Genomic DNA, 21,270 nt, shown 5'->3' with positions numbered 1-21,270 from the left:
AAGATGGCATGCCATCCACATGGGATGGCATCATGACAGCAGCAAAACGCTATGCGGAAACGGAGAAGCAACTGGGTAGAGATCTCCCACAGAGCACAAACCTCTACACTCAGAAGACGAGAGAAGACAACGTCCTCACCGCCAGACTAAATAAAAAGCGAAAGTTAGGCATTTGGCAGTCAAGGGTAAACTTTGACACCTCATCCGGCTTGCAACATCGAGTGGGCGGAAGGGATAATGTACAGTCGCACCGGAACTCCAGATGGACGCCACTCACCAAAAGCGTCACTGAGATATTCGCCACTGAAGAGCTCCCATGGCCAAAGCCTCCAATAATCCGACATCGTCACGATGCTGATCGGAGCAAATACTGTGACTTCCACAAGACAAAAGGCCACAACACTGAAGAATGCATAGATGTAAAAGACATGGTCGAAGCATTTGTCAGAGATGGGACGCTCGCACACCTCGTGGCGCAATAAAGGCTGAGTAGGCGGATGCGTGTAGAACCCCAGCTGGGGAAAACGAATAAAAATTCCAGCTTCAACATTGAGACTACATGCTGCGTAAAGAACGAGATCCCGAACCAGGTGCGTATCGGCTCGATGGCACTCCCATCCCAACATGGAAGGGAGCTCATTTACACAGTGCATGTAAATCAATTCCAATTTGTAAAGAAAAGGCCAAGAGCCACTTCTAATGGAAATGATTCTCTTTAAGAACATCGAAGCTGATGATTTTACATTCATACTTTTCTGAACACTAATATGCCGGTTTTCACCGCATAATTACGTGAAGTCATTGCATGGGAAGGCGGTCCTACCCGCACGAACCCAATAACGTGACAAACCTTCACGCAGGTCAGTTTGGGAAAAAGTTCAGCACCCAAAAATGAAAGTGCCGGTCTATCCGCATGAATCATTAAAGGAAACTGAATAATAACCTATCAACAACCGCGCGTCGAACGGTTAAACTATGCAACACTGGTGACGGCGTTCACATTACGTGAAGTCGTTGCGTGGGAAGGCGGTCCTACCCGCACGAACCCAATAACTTGACAAACCTTCACGCAGGTCAGTTGAAGGGGAAGAGTTCAATTATCCTATTAAATGAAAGTGCCAGTCTATCCGCATGAATCATGAAAGGAAACCGAACACTAACATATCGACAACCGCGCGTCGAACGGTTCAAAACAAAATTCTTAAAAAGGATAAGGAAAACCTACACGCAGGTCAGATAAGGGTAAAGTTTTGTCATCCTACTAAGTGCAAGTGACGGTTCTACCCGCACAATCACGAAAGAGGAAGCAAAACTTCACACCTATTATCAACCACGTTCAAAGGTTAACTTATCCTCAAAAGGATGAGGAAAACCTACACGCAGGTCAGATAAGGGTAAAGTTTTGCCATCCTACTAAGTGCAAGTGACGGTTTTACCCGCACAATCACGAAAGAGGAAGCAAAACTTTAATCCATTATCAACCACGTTCAAAGGTTAACTTATCTTAATGCCTTAGAAATTTCGAAAAGGAAAACCTACACGCAGGTCAGATAAGGGTAAAGTTTTGCCATCCTACTAAGTGCAAGTGACGGTTCTACCCGCACAATCACGAAAGAGGAAGCGAAAACTTTAATCCATTATCAACCACGTTCAAAGGTTAACTTATCTTAATGCCTTAGAAATTTCGAAAAGTAAAACCTACACGCAGGTCAGAAATGGGTAAAGTTTTGCCATCCTGCTAAGTGCAAGTGACGGTTCTACCCGCACAATCACGAAAGAGGAAGCGAAAACTTTAATCCATTATCAACCACGTTCAAAGGTTCTTATTCTAAACACTTGGAAAATTGCTAATTTAAACTAAGTATGCAAGTCATAAGTTTATGAAGCAAGGAACCCAAAGAAGGAAATAACAATCTTATACGCAAAAAGATTAATATTTCAAGAATATATTACAAGAATGGCCGGGTAACTACCCGCCTAAAAGAAAAAAAAAAACTATACAAGTCTATCTTAGCAATGGGAAGGGATCTTCAGGATCAAGCCTCAGGGCCGCTTCCACTTGGACCCGCTCCGTCAAGAGAACGGGGTGGTTCGAGGAACGCTTTGAGGACAGCTAACCCATCATCAGCAGCAGCTACTTCGTCCACCTTTTCCACCACTGGATGCGGGAAGGCGGCGTATTGGTTCAATGCTTGGTCATAAATGGCTTCGGTATCCACATCGAACAAAGGGAAGTTGGAAGGCGGGACGCCTTTCTCAACAAACCCTAGACCAAGCAGGAAGCCGGCCTTTTCCCCATCCTCATGAGAAGCGTTGAGGGCTGCGGTCATAGCATCATCGTAAGAGGTCTCCGAAAAGACCCGACGCACAACCTACAAAGAAAACACAAGTATTAGAACCTTTTCTTACAAAAGAAAAGCGTGAAGATAAAACTAAACATACCTGAGGCAACGCTTCTCGAAGAAGCCATTGGAGGGCAGCTTGAGCTTCGTTATGGGCGCGTTCGGCTTCGCTCTTGTTAAGGTTGGCAAGTAAAACTTCCTTTGCGGCAGCCTCTTCGACGCCCTTAAGCTTCCGCTCGGTGTGGTCAAGCACCCCCCTCTGGTCCAGGATTTCCTGGAGTTTCTTGGCATCTTCCATTGCCAAGGCATCATGAGCGCGTTGGAGAGCCTCTAATTTGGCCTTGAGCTCCTCATTCTCCACACGCAAAGGCTCAGCAACGGCTTCAGCCTTGGCAGCCCTCTCGGTTGCGTTTCGCGCAATCTCCCTGGCCAGCCGAAGCTGTTCATTCACAGCTTGGGCAGCCTTGGAGCGGGCCTCGAGTCGCGCCTGAACTTCAACCTCGAGGGCCTTGAAGGCCTTCTCCTTGTCGGCGGCAGCTGCCGCCAGCTGTTGGTTCTCCTCCCGAAGAGCACGCGCCTCAGATATGTCCTTGGCGCGAGCTGCTTTCAACTTGTCGTTTTCACGACAAAGCAGCTCGACGCGCGGCTGCATCCGGGCCTGGAGAACCCGAAGCTCATTAGTTAGCCTACCCTCCTGGTAGCTAACCATGGCTTCCCCCAACGCACCCGGAGGAGCAGCGTGGCGAGCCCAGTCCACGCACTCCACAGGTGTGCGAAGGGTTGTTCCTCGGCGTATGTTCCATCGTGGAACATACACTTCATTGGAATCCGACACTGCAAAAGAAACAAAGGCAGTAAGGAAAAGATGATAAAAAACATAAGAAAAGAAAGGAACCCTACGCACCTGTAGGGTCAATGACAGGCCGATAGCCGCCAAACCCATCACCTGAACCTAAAGGAAATCCATCCAACAGGTCAGGCAGACGGGAAGGTGGCAAAGATCGGCGGGAAGCCCTGCGCGTACCTGATGGTCCGGCCATCGGTGCCGGTGGCGCGGGCATGGTGGCAGCCGCCGAGGTCGCCGTTGTGGTCGCCGCCGCGGTCGCCGCCTCGTAGGCAGCAGCAGTAACCGCCGGCTCTGTGAAGGATGCTGTAAAAATCGCACTCACAGCCGGCGGTGACGTCATCTCAGCTGGAACAGTCTGCTCAGAGGGAGCAACTGAACCAGCGGTAGCAGGCGCAGGCACCTGGGTCGACGCCTCAGGTAGGCTGACCAAGCCTACCGTCATTGGCGGAAGGGTACTCCTCTGCGCTTCACCCCGGAATGCGTCAACATCCACGCCTGCACAAAGAAGAAAGTGTTAGATAAATTTATGAAGTAATAAATCTGCAAAGACATTATGATTGTACTTACGGGTTTTCTTGACCCTGAACGTACGGACGGGCGGGGAGGAACCCGATGGAGCCGGCCTTTTGGTACCGGTCACCGTCGTCTTCGTTGGTTCTCCGGAGGTAACGGTCGTAGCCTCCGGAGCAGTGGTCTCCTCACCACCGGGGTTCCCCGCCACCTCTTCACTATCTGACTCCGAGTCAGATAGAACCACCGGACCAGCCGTGGAGGCCTTCTCCTTCCCTTTCCCGCCGGCAGCAGCTTTCTTCTTCCGCACCAGTGGAGGAGCATCTGAGGATTCCTCAGAAGAAGACAGGTCAAGAATTCCAACAGCGGGTACAGCATTAAGGGGTTGAGGAAAGAATATCGCCTTACCTGGCCGCCGGTGGCTCAGGATCTCGTGGCCCAGCGGATAGACCTCCACAAAACGATCCGCCGTTTGCTCCAGGATGGGCAACTCGCCCTCGTCCAGAGCACGAGTACCCATCCGCGCGGGACCGTCGGTTTCCCGCGGGAACAGAAGCGACTCCAAATTATTTCCCTCTGAAAGAAAAGAAACAGTTAGAAGACAAACTTGTATCAAAAAGAAAGACAAGACATACCATAGGGAATAGAGTTCAAACCGTATTCGAGAAGGATGGGAACCTGAGACGCATCTTTCCACACCCGGCTCATCCCTAACATAACCATCCCGGATTCCGCAAACCGGTAAACCGGAGATTGGATCCGGGATATCTTCGAAAACCATTCCGCTTCCTGGTAGTTGGGGGCGTGAAGGCTCGGTATCGCTTGGCCATTTTTAAACTTCATGGCAAGGGGGATGGCGCGGGCAGAAATGTAGAAGAATTCCTGCTTCCACGCGCGAAGACTGCGCTCGGTGTCGCAAATCTTCAGACCCTTAATACGGGTCGTCAAGGTGTACCACCCCTGGATGCACCTCCAGGTATAGAAGGTCATCAGGCGGTCCACATGGGGCTCGATGCCCAAAATCCGGCACACCCACTCAAAATGGCGAATCTTGGCGATCGCCATGGGGTGCAGCTCGGTCAAATGAACACCGTGCCTCTCAAGGACACGGTAAACAAATTTTGTCAATGGGAATCTAAGATTCCCATAGACAAAAAATGCAGCATAAACCCCGATCTTGCCTCTGGGGGCATCGTACACGGTCTGGTGGGATTCAGGAAACTCAGGCTCGAGATGATCGAGCATGAACTTCCTGACAACATACCGGTACTGATCGCCGGGCAGAGCACACTGGCACTCGCCAGCAGTACCCCTGTCGTCAGCTATAGCTTCAGCATCACGAGAAGACATCTTGCAGAGGAAGAAAAGAACGATTTCGAGAGAATGCTCGATTGAATAAAGGAGTATTCGCCGGAAATCGCCTTAAAGATGAAGAGAAGAGTGAAAAGTATGGATTACAAATAACCCTCTCCCCCTTTATATAGTAATCGCAATTAATGCGGTGAATTTAATGCGGAGGAGAGAGAAATTGAAGGTGCAATGAAACTATGACACGTGGCAAAAAGCAAGCTGGCAACAGCTGTTGACAGGACGCGTGCCAGTAATTTCGCGGCCACGCGCCCGAAAAATCGTGCCCACGCGCCAGAAAAAGCGACTGGAATGACCATGTTCTGTCACGTCACCATAACTTCCTGCACGTCCTGACAGTCAGAAGAAACCGTCGCACGACGTTTCAGAGGTTTGGACTGTTCTTATCTTTTCACCAACTCTTCGAATTTCAAAATTCAAAATTCGAAAATATTAAAAAATAAGCGGGAAAATCCCTCCTTGCCTTGGCAAACAAGTAACCGTAAGACGGATGCGGGTACAGTGTTAAGGCAAAACCCTTCACATACCTAGCACCCGCAGGGAATTGAAGCCAAGAACCTTGGCAAACAAGTAACCGTAAGACGGATGCGGGTACAGTGTTAAGGCAAAACCCTTCACATACCTAGCACCCGCAGGGAATTGAAGCCAAGAAAACCTTGGCAAACAAGTAACCGTAAGACGGATGCGGGTACAGTGTTAAGGCAAAACCCTTCACATACCTAGCACCCGCAGGGAATTGAAGCCAAGAAAATCTTGGCGAACAAGTAACCGTAAGACGGCTGCGGGTACAGTGTTAAGGCAAAACCCTTCACATACCTAGCACCCGCAGGGAATTGAAGCCAAGTATTCCTCGGCAACCAAGTAACTATAAGACGGGTGCGGGTACAGTGTAAAGGCAAAACCCTTCACATACCTAGCACCCGCAGGGAATTGACGCCAGGAATACCTTGCAAGTAAAGTAACCGTAAGACGAGCGCAGGTACAGTGTTAAGGCAAAACCCTTCACATACCTAGCGCTCCGCTGGGAATTGAAACCAAGAAGGATCTTCTGGGCAATGCTTGCGTAAACGGAAAGAACATCCCCGCATAGCGGGAACGTCGAGAACTACGTTGTTGGAAGCTCCAGGATGGAATTGGTGGTTTTAACATAATTGATCACTATGTTCAAAACTACCAAAACCTCATGGAAAATACATACAACTGGGACTCAATGCTCCTGACTTGCGAGGAGGTTACAGACCTACCCGCATCATACCCAAAGACCAAGCAGGAAACTCGGGCATTTCTGCAAGTGTCAAGGACTTCCGCGGAAAGAATCCCCATGGAAAACCTTACAAAACCCTTTTCAAAACCCTTTGCTTAAGTCCAAAAGTTCACCTCACTTTATTAAACACGCATGAGAAGAACATTGGACTGGGGGGACTTGAAGAGGTAGGTCCCAGCAGAGCCCAGTTGGACCCGCAAGACTCACCTTAAACAGGGACGTCTGCGCAGAGACCAACTGGATCCGCAGGACCAACCATGCTCAGAGACGTGACGTCCTTACGCGCAGTACGCAAGCTGGTCCCGCAGGAAATGCCTCCCAATGGTGAAGGACTCCGCCTGTTCCCGCAGCCTCGGATACAAGCCATTAGGGAAGGCCACCCGCGCAGCATGGCTACACGCACAAGGCACTTAGCTCTCGATCAGTGTCACCTGAAGGAATGAGCAAAGCCGGGAGCAATCCCGCACAGAGGCGGGAGGGGGAATACTCCCGCCCAAATAAGCCAGTCTGTATACTGAAGGATCTTTTACTGTACCTGACGAGGTATGGGCGAAAGATCTGATCAGAGATACGACAGCTCACTGATACAGTATGGCGAGCAGCATGCTCCTGTACTGTATCACTATTAGCCGCTGCCTACTCACCAACTACTGTCATACCACGTGCGTAGCCGGCAGTTGGTGGAAAAGGAATAGTATACAACAGGCCTGGTCACTATCAGCCGCTGCCTACCCACCAACTACCAGCAGGGCACGTGCGTAGGCTACTGTTGATGAACAGGAACACTGTTGCAGCCGGTCATACCTCCTTGGAAACCTACCTTCGGTTATAAATACCCCAAATGGTATGATCATCTAAACACATTACATTATCACATTATCATCATAATATACCTGATATCTGCTCTAGCAATCTCTTAATATACTTTTATATTTAAAGAGCAATCTAGTCTGATTCTCACGCCGGAGGGTGGTCACAAGGAGGAACCCCCCCCCTTCTCAGTGACGAGCTCACGGTGTCTGTTTTGCAGGTTATCAGAAGAACCATCTTCCAAGGGTCTAACCCCTCGTGGGAAACATCTCTCCAACCCCCAGGTTACCAGTAATCTGCCCGGGGTCCGGTTAGTGTTTCTTCAGACTCTTAACAGGGAGAGTGAGAGAGGGAGAGACAACCTGGGCAGTGGACATTGGACGCGAGGACATGAGGTTGCTTCGTAGTTCGTATGTAAGTGGAGTGGGCCATAGCCCAACTAAAGTTATGGTAAAACTAAAGAGCCTATACAGCTTACAATAGGCTCATAAATAATGGCCGGCCCATCTAAAAGTTATTTTCTTTTAACATCTACTCTCATGACTCGTGAGATATGAGATGAGAATCTCACCTTTATTGTTGCTTTGTTTTTTTTTAACGACCAACGATGTCCGGCCACCCGTGTACAATCATTGGTAAAATGCCAACCACACCCATGATTAGAAGTGGCAAATGGGTTGGGTTGGGTTGAACGGGTCATGGGTCGAAACGAGTTTGGGTCAGAACGGGTCAATTAATAAAAGAGTTGTTTTGGTTTGGGTCGGAAAGGGTCAGAATGGTTTTTTTTAACGAGGATAACGACGGAAACATTTTAAATTTTTTTAGCTTTTTTGTTTTGTTATTTGTATTTAGAGTTATGACTTTTTTTTATTATTTTTTACATTTTTTTTTCTGAGTAGTTTTTCTATTAAGATCAGAAACCCCTCAAAAAAATATTCAAAAATAATAATAAAAAAATCATAACTCAAAATATCAATCATAAACAAGAAAAGTAAAAAATCTAAAATGTTTCATCCGTTGTCCTTGTTCCATATAAAAACAAAAAAACAGCCAACCGAAAAATCGAACCGAAACAAAAAAATCGATCAAAATGAAACTAAAAAAATTGAAACCGAACAAAAATAAAACTGAAAAACGGACTAAAACGAAACAAAAAACGAGTCTGAATCGACCCAGAAGAAACCAAAACCCAACCCGTCCCCTGTGAAAATTCATGTTGGCTTGAAACCTGAATCGAACTCGTTCCAATCTGAAACCCGTTTTGTGCTTAAACTTCTCTCGTGCGAAAACCCGTTCTGATTCGAAACTTAGCCATATTTCCTTAGGACACTAACCCGCATTGACCCATTTCTTTGAATTTGTTGACCCATTTTGACCGGAAAATTTACAAAATGGAATTTCAAATGAAACATTTTAAACCATTTACTAAAAATCTCTTACCCAAACCAACCTATTTAATTTTTAAAACAATCCAAATTGACCCGTTTGAAATGGTTTGGGTCTAGGTTGCCCCCCACCCTTCTGTGATTGAAGACAACGCTGATGACTCGGCCCGCGACCAATTTCAGCCTTTCAGGGGAAGCCTACCGCTCTAATGCCAGCTATGGTAGACCCTTGGATCGTGCACGACATTTTGTCACGAACGAAACTAGATACGGTGACCCCCCCCCCCCCCCCCCCGTGTCATTTTGCTGCGCGTGAAATTTTCGTTTCATTTTAATTTTTTAAATAGTTCTAAAATTTTATCTCTATTTCTAACTTACAAAACAAACATTTTGTCCGCCATAAAAAAAACATGTTATTAATGATTGTACTTTTCTTACTAATGTTTTGCTTCAAACATATACTCGTTCTCAATAACACATACAAACCAATACCAAATGCCAATTTAGTATCGTATATACCTAGGTTTCAATTACTTTTGCATCCTGAAACGTTCATATAAACTTGTGATGATATTCTTCATTTTCCATAACAAACCAAAACCAAATGCCAAATATTTAGTATCGTACATACCTATTGTTTTTGTAGCGGTGCCGCCTTTGTCTATACGTGTCTCAATGCCATATATTTCATTATATTCTTGTGTTCATATGCAGCAGTACTATTTCTGCACGATCCTTTGCAAAACTATTCATGTTATTTGACATTTTGACTCATAGACTTGGAAACAACACTGATAGCTTACACAATCCCTTGATGTGTCAAAAAAACATCATACTACGTTTTTTTTGACTCATCAAAAGATTGTGTATGCTATCTGTGAGGATAGTTTTTTTATAGATAACTGTGTTAGTTATTTCTCAGAAAATAGGTTATGCTGTTTTGTTAGTTATGTAATGAAAAGTCCCAACAAGAAGATTCTCTAAAATATTGAAACAATATAATTCCAATATGTGTGAATATAAAGCTGCAACAAAATAATTTTCAATTATTAAATAGCTGAAAATTCTAAAGCAGGGGTCCATTAAGATAAGGTTCGATCATGAAACCCATCCACCCTAGAGGGAAGATATTCGGTCCACTTAAATTTAAGGTAAATCCAATATATAAAATTCGTCTTATATTAAAATGTCATGATAGTTTAATTGATTGTATATGTAAAAAAGACAAAAAGCGATAATAACGATAAACCAATCTTTTGCGCTAGAAGTTCAAACTTAACGTTGATGGATGGCCTTGTATTTAACCATGCATTTTGAAACGAGTGACAAAAACAATTTTTAGCTCACATGTTTTACTTGAGGTTTTTGAGGTTTGGTTCAAACCAGCTAGCATAAGTGCTGTATTAAGTTTGCACCACTCAATTTCGATCCTTTTATGCATGTCTTAGTCGTTTTCTTGAATAACATTGGCCGGTTAATAAACATGTCGACAAAGGAAATTATCAAAATAAATGAATCTTGGCCTTTCTAAAAATAGGCATATCCAACAAACCAACTAGTAATTAAGCTGGCCAAGATTTCTTATAAAATAGTTAGATTTTGTGTTTTTTTAGAAATAATCAAATAAATAAAAGAGGATTAACCCAGTTAGTTACAGGAGAGCTGAAAAATATCATAGGCAACTAAAGAGGGGTCAAGGCTCTTGTGTAGCTAAAAAGTTGGTAATACAACTCTCCTATGGCCGGATAAGGAAACATGTGAGATGATGGTTGATGCCACATTAGTTTTTTTGGGCCTTCCATGACAGTTAGAATAGTGTCTTTCTGTCGATTGAGCTTATTTGTTAGCCTCCGAACTCCGATTGGGTCTTTCTGATTTGATTATTTTTTAAACGCAAAGTCACTAATATCAAGAACAAATTGGACGAACATGATTATTTTGAGAGTTTTCCTAAATTTTATTTGGCACGATAAGCCTTGAAAGTACGGGTTGTGCTTATTAAAAATTTAATAAAAATATACATGTTAATGTGGGGGCTAAATTTAGCCTTTCCTTTTCAGTTGCCATCTAAAAAAACGTAGGTTAAAGTTTAGCTGACGAATAAAATAGCAGGCTAAATTTTCAACCTTAGCCAATGAGTTTTTAAGGCCCAATGAAAAGAGATTGCATGTAAGGCGTAGGCTAAATTTAAACTGTCTTAATTAATGGACACGTACTTTTGTTTACTTTGGTAAGAACCAAAAGTTAATGTTCATTGTGTAAATTTTTCGGCCAACCATGTCCACTTGGGTCAATTTTAGGGATGAACTCACTACCATACGGTACCGACCGCCGACTGGTACCAGTATCGAAAATCCTGATATCGAAAATCGCAAATTTTTTGTACCGGTACCGAAATATTTGATTCAGTACCGGTACGGTACCGGTGCTTAAGGTAAAATTCGGGAAATACCGGTACTGTACCATACCGGCCAGTCTCGAAAACTCAAAACCTTGGTACTGATTCGATACTGGCGGTACCAAATCGGTACCGTTTTGGTACGGGTGCCAATCGGTACCATACCGATTTTTGCTCATCCCTAGTCAATTTCCCTAAATACAGTCTCATATCATATTATCACACCAAGGTAGCGTTTGGTATGCTGTAATGACAGGGGGAATGGAATGATTCATTATGGGGGAATAAATTGAACGACCTTCAATAAAAAGGTACATGCACCCGAAACCGACACAGGTGGGTAGGTAGAGAATACCTAGGGGCGCGAGACAACTCTCTATAAGGAACTCGGCAAAATAAACCCGTAACTTGGGAGAAGGGAATACTCTTGTTTCCGGTCTCCTATTATTGTTATTGTATTGAGTATAAAAGTGAAATAAAAAATTGGAAACTATCTTTTTTCTAACAAAGAAATAGAAAAAGCTTGGTAATTTTAGTATACATAAAAATTAGAAATTAGAATAGAAAGAGATCGAGTTCTTTTTCTTAATTTCATAAACAAGATAAATGTGACGTTTGGTTGCTCAATGGAATAGAATAATCCATTATATATGGAATCTCATTCCATCAAAACATTCCTTCCCACCCTCTTTTTTCATTCCATTCCTCATTCACCATACTTTCTCAACAACTCCACCACTTAACAACCACCACCACAACTACCATTGCCACCACCACCACCTAACCGCCACTACCAACACCGTCTCCACCACCACCACCTTACAGCTAGCGTTACCGCCGCCGCCGCTACCATCGTTGCGGTAACCATCGCAACCATTGTCATCGCCTCCGCTTGGCCATCACCGCTACCACCATTGTCGATGCCTGATCACTACCACCGTTGCCATCACCCTACCATCGCCGTCACTACCAATGCTACCACCGCTTGACCATCGCTACGACCACAACTATTGCCCTTACCGCCTGACCGCCACCACCACCACCATCACCACCACCATTTTCGTCACCGGAGCTACCACCACCACAACCGTCGCCAATATAGTTTTTTTTTATTTTCGTAAAAAAAGATAATTTTGAGATAGGAGAGTTTTTATTATTTATATTTCATTTTATATTTTTTTATACCAAACAACATAAAGTAATAGTTTATTTTTTGTAAAGATCATTTCATTCCCTTGTTCATTCCATTCCTTCTCCTATTCTATTCCCACTTTACTCCATTACCTCCAACCAAACATACCCTAAGGTTGTGAGTTACAAACTTCCAATATTAAAGTACTATAACAAACAAGCCCAGTAATTAGTCCACATTGTAAAAAAAAAACAAAAACTATCAAAGGTGTTAAATTTAAAGAAAAACACACACACATGCTACACTCAATCGGCCCTTTCAGATCCAGGAAATTCAGGAAGATGATTAAGCACTCGAGAGCAGCTATAAACCGTGCAGAAAGCTGGAACCGTTGACATGAATAACATAAACAAAGCAGCTAACAACGTTAAAATCTTCCAGGATGCAAACACATATGTCTTCAAGTACCTTGATGATTTCACTCTCCATGTTTGCTCATACATGTTATTCACATCCGCAATCACTTTATCCATCTTCGCCACTTTCGTTAGTTTCACAGATTTACTCATTCCATTCCATACATCTGCAACCTCTTTGTCACTTTTCAAACGGTTCACAACTATACCTCTTTCCCGCAAAAACTTTGCATCTTCTTCCGTGTCGATGATCCCATTCATTAAATCGGTGTAACGAGCCACCACCAGCGGTCCTGCTGCAACACACGCTTCGTAGGCTACAAGGTTTCTTAAATAAACATCGGTATTCACGTCTAGTGAGACCACAGGAAGGTAAAGTGTACATGTTTTGGCGTCGAAACTAATATCGAAAATTCCACCGTTAACTGGTGAGAAAAGGATTCCGGCTTTGGCCATCTCGGTGACCGAAGGGATTGTGATCTCTTCGATTGCTGGGGTTTTCGATTCGCCACTGTCGTCCTTGCACCCAGGATCTTCACCACGAAAGTTTTGAAACATGTTCTCGATGGGTCCTTTCAAGAGTTTGAGTATTGGAATGTTGGATATGATTTTCCATGGAACTTTCATCACCAATGCAACCGGCCTTCCGAATATTATTTTCTTGAATATCCTTACCATACCCGCATTTGATTTGGTTAGGACTTTCAAGATAAAGTTCATGAACCGTCTAAGATCGCTAGGTTTTGCAAAAGGCTTTTCTTGATCACCGTCATGGGCTTCCTCGGTGAAACCTGTTAGAGGGAATACATTAGTTAGGGTTGGTCCAATATAGCAAAGTTTCATTTCTTTAGTATTTGTTTTGCTTGTCACGAGGGGTTGTGACATAACTTGTTGTCTTTTTACATGTCACTTTATTATAATCTTTGAGTTTAGCAATGAAATTAGTTTTAGATTAAAAAAATCTTTATTTGGGTTTGGATATACAAAGAGGGATAAATATTTAAAGATATGAAAAATGGTGATGATATGACACTGTTTTAAGGCTTCCTTAAACGTACAATAGAGTTTTAAGAGCATTCTCAATGGGTTTTTCATACATATCTTTATTTCTAAAATTTAGAAAAATCATCTAAATAACCACTCCAACCTATTCTTTGTCTTCAAACTCTATTTCTAAATTTTAATGAAATGGTATAGGAAACCTCTAAATTTAGAGTGCTGCCACAACACTTTATTTCCAACTACCCTTTTATAAATATATATTAGAAATCAATTTATATTGAAAATGATAATAAAACAAAATAGTTAGAATTAAGATTATAAATGAAAGAAAGAGAAAAAATAATTAAAAAAGAATATAGTGATAAGAATAGAGAATGGGTTGAGAGAGTTAGAAAATGATGTATAAATTAAAGAAATTATGTTTTTTAGTTAAATTTTAAATATGAAGATAGAGAAGACGTTATGAATGTTCAAGGTTTCCTTAAACAATAGAGTTTTGTACTTTTATAATATGAATGTTTTATGATTTGATAGCTAACTCTTTTAGAAGTTTTTGAGTTTTCTTGTCGTTGGATGATCTAAGGATAATTAAAATAAATAACTTAATCAATTCAAATAATATACATTCTATATGTGTTCATATAACAATTAGTTCTTTCTAATAGTACCTTCATGCTCGATCTCAATTGCCACAGAAATACCGAGTTCTTTATTATTTGGCACGGTCATATGGTAGAGAAAATCAAGAAGATGATCACAGTCATCAATATCAACATCAGCCAAAGTTTGCTCATGAAAAGGAGTAAGCTCTTGGTATAACCCCATGAGCATCGACTTCAATTTCTCTGCAGGAGACTTAACATCACTCTCCCTGTGCTGCTGATGCTCTATCATCGTCTTGATCAAAAACAACGGGATCTGATTCTCCACCATCACCAAATCCCTAAGAATCGCCATATGCGACAACTTCTTCCCCGTAACATCCACCAAATGAGACATCGAGGACGTCACTCTCTTGAGCGCCCGACCCTCTCGTTTCATCGAATACACCACAAGAAACTCGAGTAAAAACGCCATGTCAACCGCCATCATCCACATGAGTGCATCACCAGACATGTCTAGAAACTTGTGGTAACAAGCACGGATTCTAGCCTCCTCACGAATCTTCATTGTCTCGACAATACGTTCGAATCTAACGTTCATGAACGTTTGGAGTCTTCTGGCGGCGGCGAGCTTGTACCTTTGCATGTCGTAGACCTCTGCCCGCCAATGGTGGAATGGGCCTAATGCGACTTGTTGTGGGATGTAGGATTTAGGGTCAGTGGCTAGAAGAACTTTCGGGACGGTGAAGATACAAACGGGAATTTTGTTTAGTTCTTCATCTTCTTGTTCAACAATCGATGCACGCACGCTTTCGAGCCATTTGTCTTCGTTGATATCCGCCTTGGAGTTCATGGCGATGGAGTTGAATGTTGAAGATAAGGATGGTGTTGCTCTAGCCATACATACATATACATGTATATATACACACTGGTTGAATGGTGGTATATAAAAACGTGATTTTTGTGTTGGAAATCTTGATTTGAAAAAAAAGAAAAAAAGTTAATTTATCGGGTATGGTGTTGCTCTAGCCATACATACTATTTGGTGGTAATTATTTGTTATCTCCTTAGGGTTTTGCAGCATTCAAAAAGATCTGGTGCCATAAACACTAGTTTTTATCTTCCAACATGTTTGAATTGGTGTCGTGTCTTATTTGACTTTATTGAGAAACGTCATATCTCTCCTCCTTTCGGGTTGGTGAATTGGCAAATTTTTAGAGGAATTTCTTCAACCATTCCATCAATTTTCATCCCCTTTTCTTTTTAAAATAATTTTGTATATTAAATACTTTTAGGTTAATAATTTGTATTATTTGTTAATAAAAAAAACTAAATACATAGGTTTGTATAAAGAAATTTTCAAAACATCCCGGTATAAATTTTAATGAAAACGAATTTTTTTCTAAAAAAATATATTTTGGTTTTCGTAAACGACTTTGACACGTGTTTGAACCGGTAAATTCTTAATTACACAAAGAAGGCACAATTCTAATCATCACTAAATAACACAAAAATCACTTGATTCCACACAGTATCTAACCAACATCTTACATGTTGACTAACTCAGCTATATGAGAGCTAAAAACTATCATAGGCAGCTACTGAGTGGTCCGTGCTCTTGTGTAGATGAAAAGTTGGTAATACGACTCTCTTAGGCTATTTGTATTGGAGAGCTACAAAATGGTGGGGATTTTTGACACTTGGTCAAGGGGGCGATATGTAGCCTGGGGGGGGGGGTTGTAGCCCCTTATCGCCCAAACTCCTCCATATTGTTGCTCACTACACACACTCTTATAGACGGTTAAGGAAACATGTAAGATAATGCTTGATGCCACATTAGGGTTTTTTTTTGTGTCATTCCATGATGGATTGACCCGTGCATTCTTTGTCGAACTAGCTTACTTGTCAACCTCAAATGAGTTATTTTATTATTTTGAAGCACAAAGTCACTAATATCGAGAATAAATTTGGTGAACCATATTATTTAGAGATTTTCCATAAATTTTATATGGCACGATAAGTCTAAAAACTATAGTCACGCTCATGAAAAAAGGAAGAAAAAAATCACATATTAAAGTGTGGGCTAAGTTTTGACCATTCTTTTTAACTGCCATCTAAAAAAACATAGGCTAAAGTTTAGCTGATGAATAAAAGAGCAGAAATTTTCAACATTAGCCAACACTTTTTAAGGCAATATTAGCTTATCTATTTAGTTTATTCATTAACACCTACGAGCCTTTTTGTTTCAGCTCGGCCAAGGTATTTAAATCCTCAGAGATGGCCCTGATCATATGTAAAGTGTACGCTAAATTTTAATCGACTTAGCCAACACTTTTAATTATTTTGTTAAGAACTAAAAGCTAATATTCATTTTGGTAAATTTTTCTGCGAGCCATGTCCATTTTGATCAATTTCACTTAATACAATCTTATCTCATTTATATCGCACAAAAGTTTTGAGTTGAAGACTTACAACATAAAAGTACTATAACAACAAGCCCGGTAACAAGTCCACATAGTTAAAAAGAAAAAAAAGAACTATGAAATTTGTTACATTTAAAGAAAAACACACACATACTATACTCACTCAGCTCCTTCAGATCCAGGAATTTCAGGAAGGTGATGAAACACTCGAGCGCAACTATAAACTGAGCAGAAAGCTTGAACTGTTGTCAAGAACAACATAAACAAAGCAGCCAACAACGTTAAAATCTTCCAGGATGCAAACACATATGTCTTCAAGTACCTTGATGATTTCACTCTCCATGTTTGCTCATACATGTTATTCACATCCGCAATCACTTTATCCATCTTCGCCACTTTCGTTAGTTTCACAGATTTACTCATTCCGTTCCATACATCTGCAACCTCTTTGTCACTTTTCAAATGGTTCACAACTATACCTCTTTCCGGCAAAACTTTTGCATCTTCTTCCGTGTCGATTATCCCATTCATTAACTCCGTGTAACGAGCCACTACCAATGGTCCTGCTGCAACACACGCTTCGTAGGCTACGAGGTTTCTTAAATAAACCTCGGTGTTCACATCTAGTTCGACCACAGGGAGGTAAAGTGTACATGTTTTGACGTCGAAACTAATATCCAAAATTCCACCGTTAATTGGTGAGAAATGGATTCCGGCTTTGGCCATCTCAGTGACCGATGGGATTGTGATCTCTTCAATTGTTGGGGTTTTCGAATCGCCACTTTCGTCCTTGGACTCGGGACCTTCTCCACGAAAGTTTTTGAGCATGTTCTCGATGGGTTCTTTCAAGAGTTTGAGTATTGGAAGGTGGGAGATGATCTTCCATGGAAATTTCACCACCAATGCTAAGGGCCTTCCGAAGATTATTTTCTTGAATATCCTTACCATGCCTGCATTTGATTTGGTGAGGATTCTCCAGATAAAGTTCATGAACCGTCTAAGATCGCTAGGTTTTGCAATAGAATTTTCTTGATCATCGTCATGGGCTTCCTCGGTGATACCTATATATTAGAGAGAATATACTAGTTAGGAATGGTCCTGTAAAAAAAAGAAAAGAAAAAAAAGCTTGTTTATTCATTACCAATTTTTTCAACCACATATATCAATATCGTCAAAAATAATAAGTTAGGCTCCACCACCAATCCGTTTTTGGTGTTCATGTGTATGAGCATTTGCGCAAACACAGAATGTGTTGGTATTTCCGGACCATAATCACAAGTCGGTGAATATGGAATGACCTAAGTTGATAAGTCGGTCAAGTTGTTTTTAGTTTTCTGATTGTATTATGATTGTTATCGTATGTCTTGGTCACCAAGTTAGGGCTAGGTTATAAATATAACGTGTGATCGATAGAGAATTATTGTAACGAGTTTTTTGATTTTTATCCAGTCCTTTTGGATCACGGTTCAAATCGTAACTATAACTCGATTTTTCTTGTCCACCAACCATCGATCGGTTCAGTTCTTTATCCAGTCCTTTTGGATCACGGTTCAAATCGGATTTCCAATTTGAAATTGAAATTCGAAGAAAATCAAACAGCGTCTTCCTATCACTAACTTGGGCAGCAAATTTGACTCGGCTTTGGTTCTGTGGTTCCCGGAATTAATAAGATTTATGGCTTTAGACGTGTGATCGATAGAGAATTATTGTAACGAGTTTTTTGAGTCAGTTTTATCTTAAAATAATAAAGTGCTTGATCAATCACGTGCCTTGAAGTGGTAACAAAGCTTTTTGTAATCGTGGTCCAAGATCGAGGTGTCGAGGTTGATATCAAGATCTAGCCGTCGCATAGAAGCATGCCGTCATCATGAAGATATCTAAGGATGATCGTTATTGCCAAGGAGAGACCTACATAGTGAGATCTAGGGTTAACCGATCAGAGACATCAAGGAAGATCTAATGGCTGTCGACTTATTGCTTCAAGAAGATGCCATAAATCTTATTAATTCCGGGAACCACAGAACCAAAGTCGAGTCAAATTTGCTGCCCAAGTTAGTGATAGGAAGACGCTGTTTGATTTTCTTGGTTACTCGATTCGAATTTCAATTTCAAATTGGAAATCCGATTTGAACCGTGATCCAAAAGGACTGGATAAAGAACTGAACTGATCAATGGTTGGTGGACAAGAAAAATCGAGTTACAGTTACGATTCCAAAAATAAGGGGTGATTGTTGATCATTCCGGACCGTATTCACAAGTCGGTGAATATGAAAGGACCTAAGTTGGCAAGTTGGTTTAGTTTCCTAATTATTTATTACGGTAATGTCTTGGTCGCCAAATAAGGATTAGATTATAAATGTAAGGCTTGGTTAGAGGTTTTAGATGTGTGATCTATAAATACTTATTGTAACGAGTTTTTTAATAACTAATTTTTTTAATAAAAAAGAGTTTGATCAATCATGTGCGTTGAGAATAATGGTAGGGCTAACATGGTTTTAGAACGGCACAAGCGAGCTTTGTCATCATTCTTGGAAGTCATGAAGGCTCCATTGGGGGCTACTCACGTGAATGTTGAGAATAGAATGGTTGTAGCCTTATAGGCAACCTTGGTTTTAAGTTATATTAATGTAAAGAGAAGGATAAGTATTTAAAAATACTAAAGATGGCGATGATAAGACACTATACTTAGGTTTCCTTTTGGAAAGAGTTTTGGTATTTTTGAAATGCAAGTATTTTAAGAAGAAAAGAATTAGCCTTTTTTAAACTCACCCACTCAAGTGACTTTGGTTAATTCAAAAAACTCAATGATAGACGATATATATTTCACTTAGTTTTCATCATTCTATACCTGTGTGATTCCAAGTTCTTTGTCGTTTGGAACGGTCATGTGGTAGAGAAAGTCGAGCAGGTGATCGCAATCGTCGATGTCAACATCCGGCAATTGTTGTTCATGAAACGGAGTAAGCTCCTGGTACACCCCCATTAGCATCATCTTTAATGTCTCATCAGCAGTCTTTAACTGACCAGGTGTTTTCTTAAACTGATGTGCCATCATCGTCCTGATTAAAAATAAAGGGATCTGATTCTTCACCATCACCACATCACGAAGAATCGATGTATGAGACAACTTCTTCCCTGTTATTAGATAGAGTATGTTATTAGTTAGAGTTTATTATAATATGTTTACAATAATTAGGAGATATCCTTATTGTGATTTATGATTAGGTTTCTTTGTAATAATTATTATCATTTGGTACTATATATATAGAGTATGTTAATTAATAATACATAATAACTTACGGGGTTTTCATTATTCGATACCTGTAACGTCAACCACATGAGACATCCCAGAGGTGACTTTAGTCAAACTCCGATCTTCCATGGAATACACTTGAATGAATTCAAGTAAAAACGCCATATCAACCGCCATCATCCACACAAGCGCGTCACCAGACATATCAAGAAACTTATGGTAACAAGCACGGATTCGTGCTTCGTCCTCTTTCTTCATAATCTCAACTATCCGTTCGAAGCTCACGTTCATTTGTTTCTGTGTTCTTCGTGCGGCTGCGAGCTTGTACCGTTGGATGTCGTAGACCTCCTCCCGCCAATGGTGGAATGGACCTAGCGCCACTTGTTGTGGGATGTAGGATTCAGGATTGGTGGCTAGAAGTACTTTAGGGACTGTGAATATAGATACGGGTACTTTTCCCAGCACGTCATCGTCGTGTTCGGCTATGGATTTACGCATACTTTCGACCCATTCGTCTTAATCGATGTTCATTTTAGAGAAAGAGTATGAATTGGTGGTGTTGGAGAACGATCTTGTAGCCATGATTCGTTAATGGCGTCTTTGTGTTTTCTATGCTTAAAACTAGACTTGACTCTTATAGATGAGATAGGGTTGATTTTGGTGTCAATTACATATATAATATATTGTATTAATCACGTGATATTAATCATTTTTACAAGAGTAACAATATATGATATCATGTAGCTACACATGACGGGACAACTGTGACAGCGTGCAAATGAATTTATAATTCGATCTATTGATGGATGTGATATCTTTAAATCTAATATTCTTAAACCCCTTAATTGTGATTTAAGACCTACATTAAGATACAATAATTTAAACGGTCTAATCTTGTAAGATTGATGATCGAGAAAACAAAATCCTGTGCATTTGCATCAGATTATGTAACATATATCGAAGTTATCATTAGTTTTACAGTTTATTATGTGTTTGAAAATTTATTTGGTTGTCTTTTTTATTAGGTGACATGACCCAGACCGAAAAATATAAAACCTAGTGTTAGACAACCGAGCACAAAAAGGTTCCAACATCCATGGAAAACATTTATGATTCCGCTACTATGTAGTGATATATTAACCTCAACTTTGACACGCTTAGAAAAATGCATGTAACCAAATCGTGGCTCGCAGAACCCTTATAGCTAGTTGTAAATAGATAAGTGGGTCATACATGCATACTTGTACTAAAGTCATAAATTATAGAAGATTGACATGTTAAACTTATAAAAATTATAAATCTAGCAAACAAAAAATTACATTTTTATTTAGATTCTCGATTAACCTATTTAGCTTTGGTAAAACCAAACAACTCGCTTATTAAACATGTTATACGAGTTATCTAACGACTTAATTATGATTATTTTCATGTTATATTTTTAATCATATATATTAAGATGTAATTAACATTATTATTTCATGTTATGTTTCTAATCTTTTAAGATATAACAGCTCGAAC

General features: G+C 41.0%; 1 protein-coding gene and 1 pseudogene across 2 annotated transcripts; both read right to left on the bottom strand.

The window, feature by feature from the left end:
- Window positions 1-12,304: 12,304 nt before the first annotated feature.
- LOC143544602 (putative UPF0481 protein At3g02645) lies at window positions 12,305-14,977 on the bottom strand. The gene is made up of 2 exons (XM_077036668.1): window positions 14,143-14,977; window positions 12,305-13,263 (listed from the first exon to the last, which is right to left on the bottom strand). Exons 1-2 carry the CDS (start codon window positions 14,975-14,977, stop codon window positions 12,362-12,364), a joined length of 1,737 nt encoding a protein of 578 aa, XP_076892783.1. The 3' UTR covers window positions 12,305-12,361.
- A 1,681-nt stretch (window positions 14,978-16,658) lies between these two features.
- On the bottom strand, window positions 16,659-20,399 carry LOC143544601 (putative UPF0481 protein At3g02645; annotated as a pseudogene). Its single transcript, XR_013137278.1, has 3 exons — window positions 19,821-20,399; window positions 19,348-19,634; window positions 16,659-17,597 (listed from the first exon to the last, which is right to left on the bottom strand). The product of XR_013137278.1 is annotated as a putative UPF0481 protein At3g02645 (transcript).
- Window positions 20,400-21,270: the final 871 nt, after the last annotated feature.

Source organism: Bidens hawaiensis, unplaced genomic scaffold, assembly GCF_021521415.1.
Source record: "Bidens hawaiensis isolate Kalapana, Puna unplaced genomic scaffold, B.hawaiensis_p1.1 tig00013629_1, whole genome shotgun sequence".
Lineage (NCBI taxonomy): Eukaryota > Viridiplantae > Streptophyta > Magnoliopsida > Asterales > Asteraceae > Bidens > Bidens hawaiensis.
Note: the sequence above shows the minus strand (reverse complement) of the source record. Positions and strands in the feature narration are given on the sequence as shown.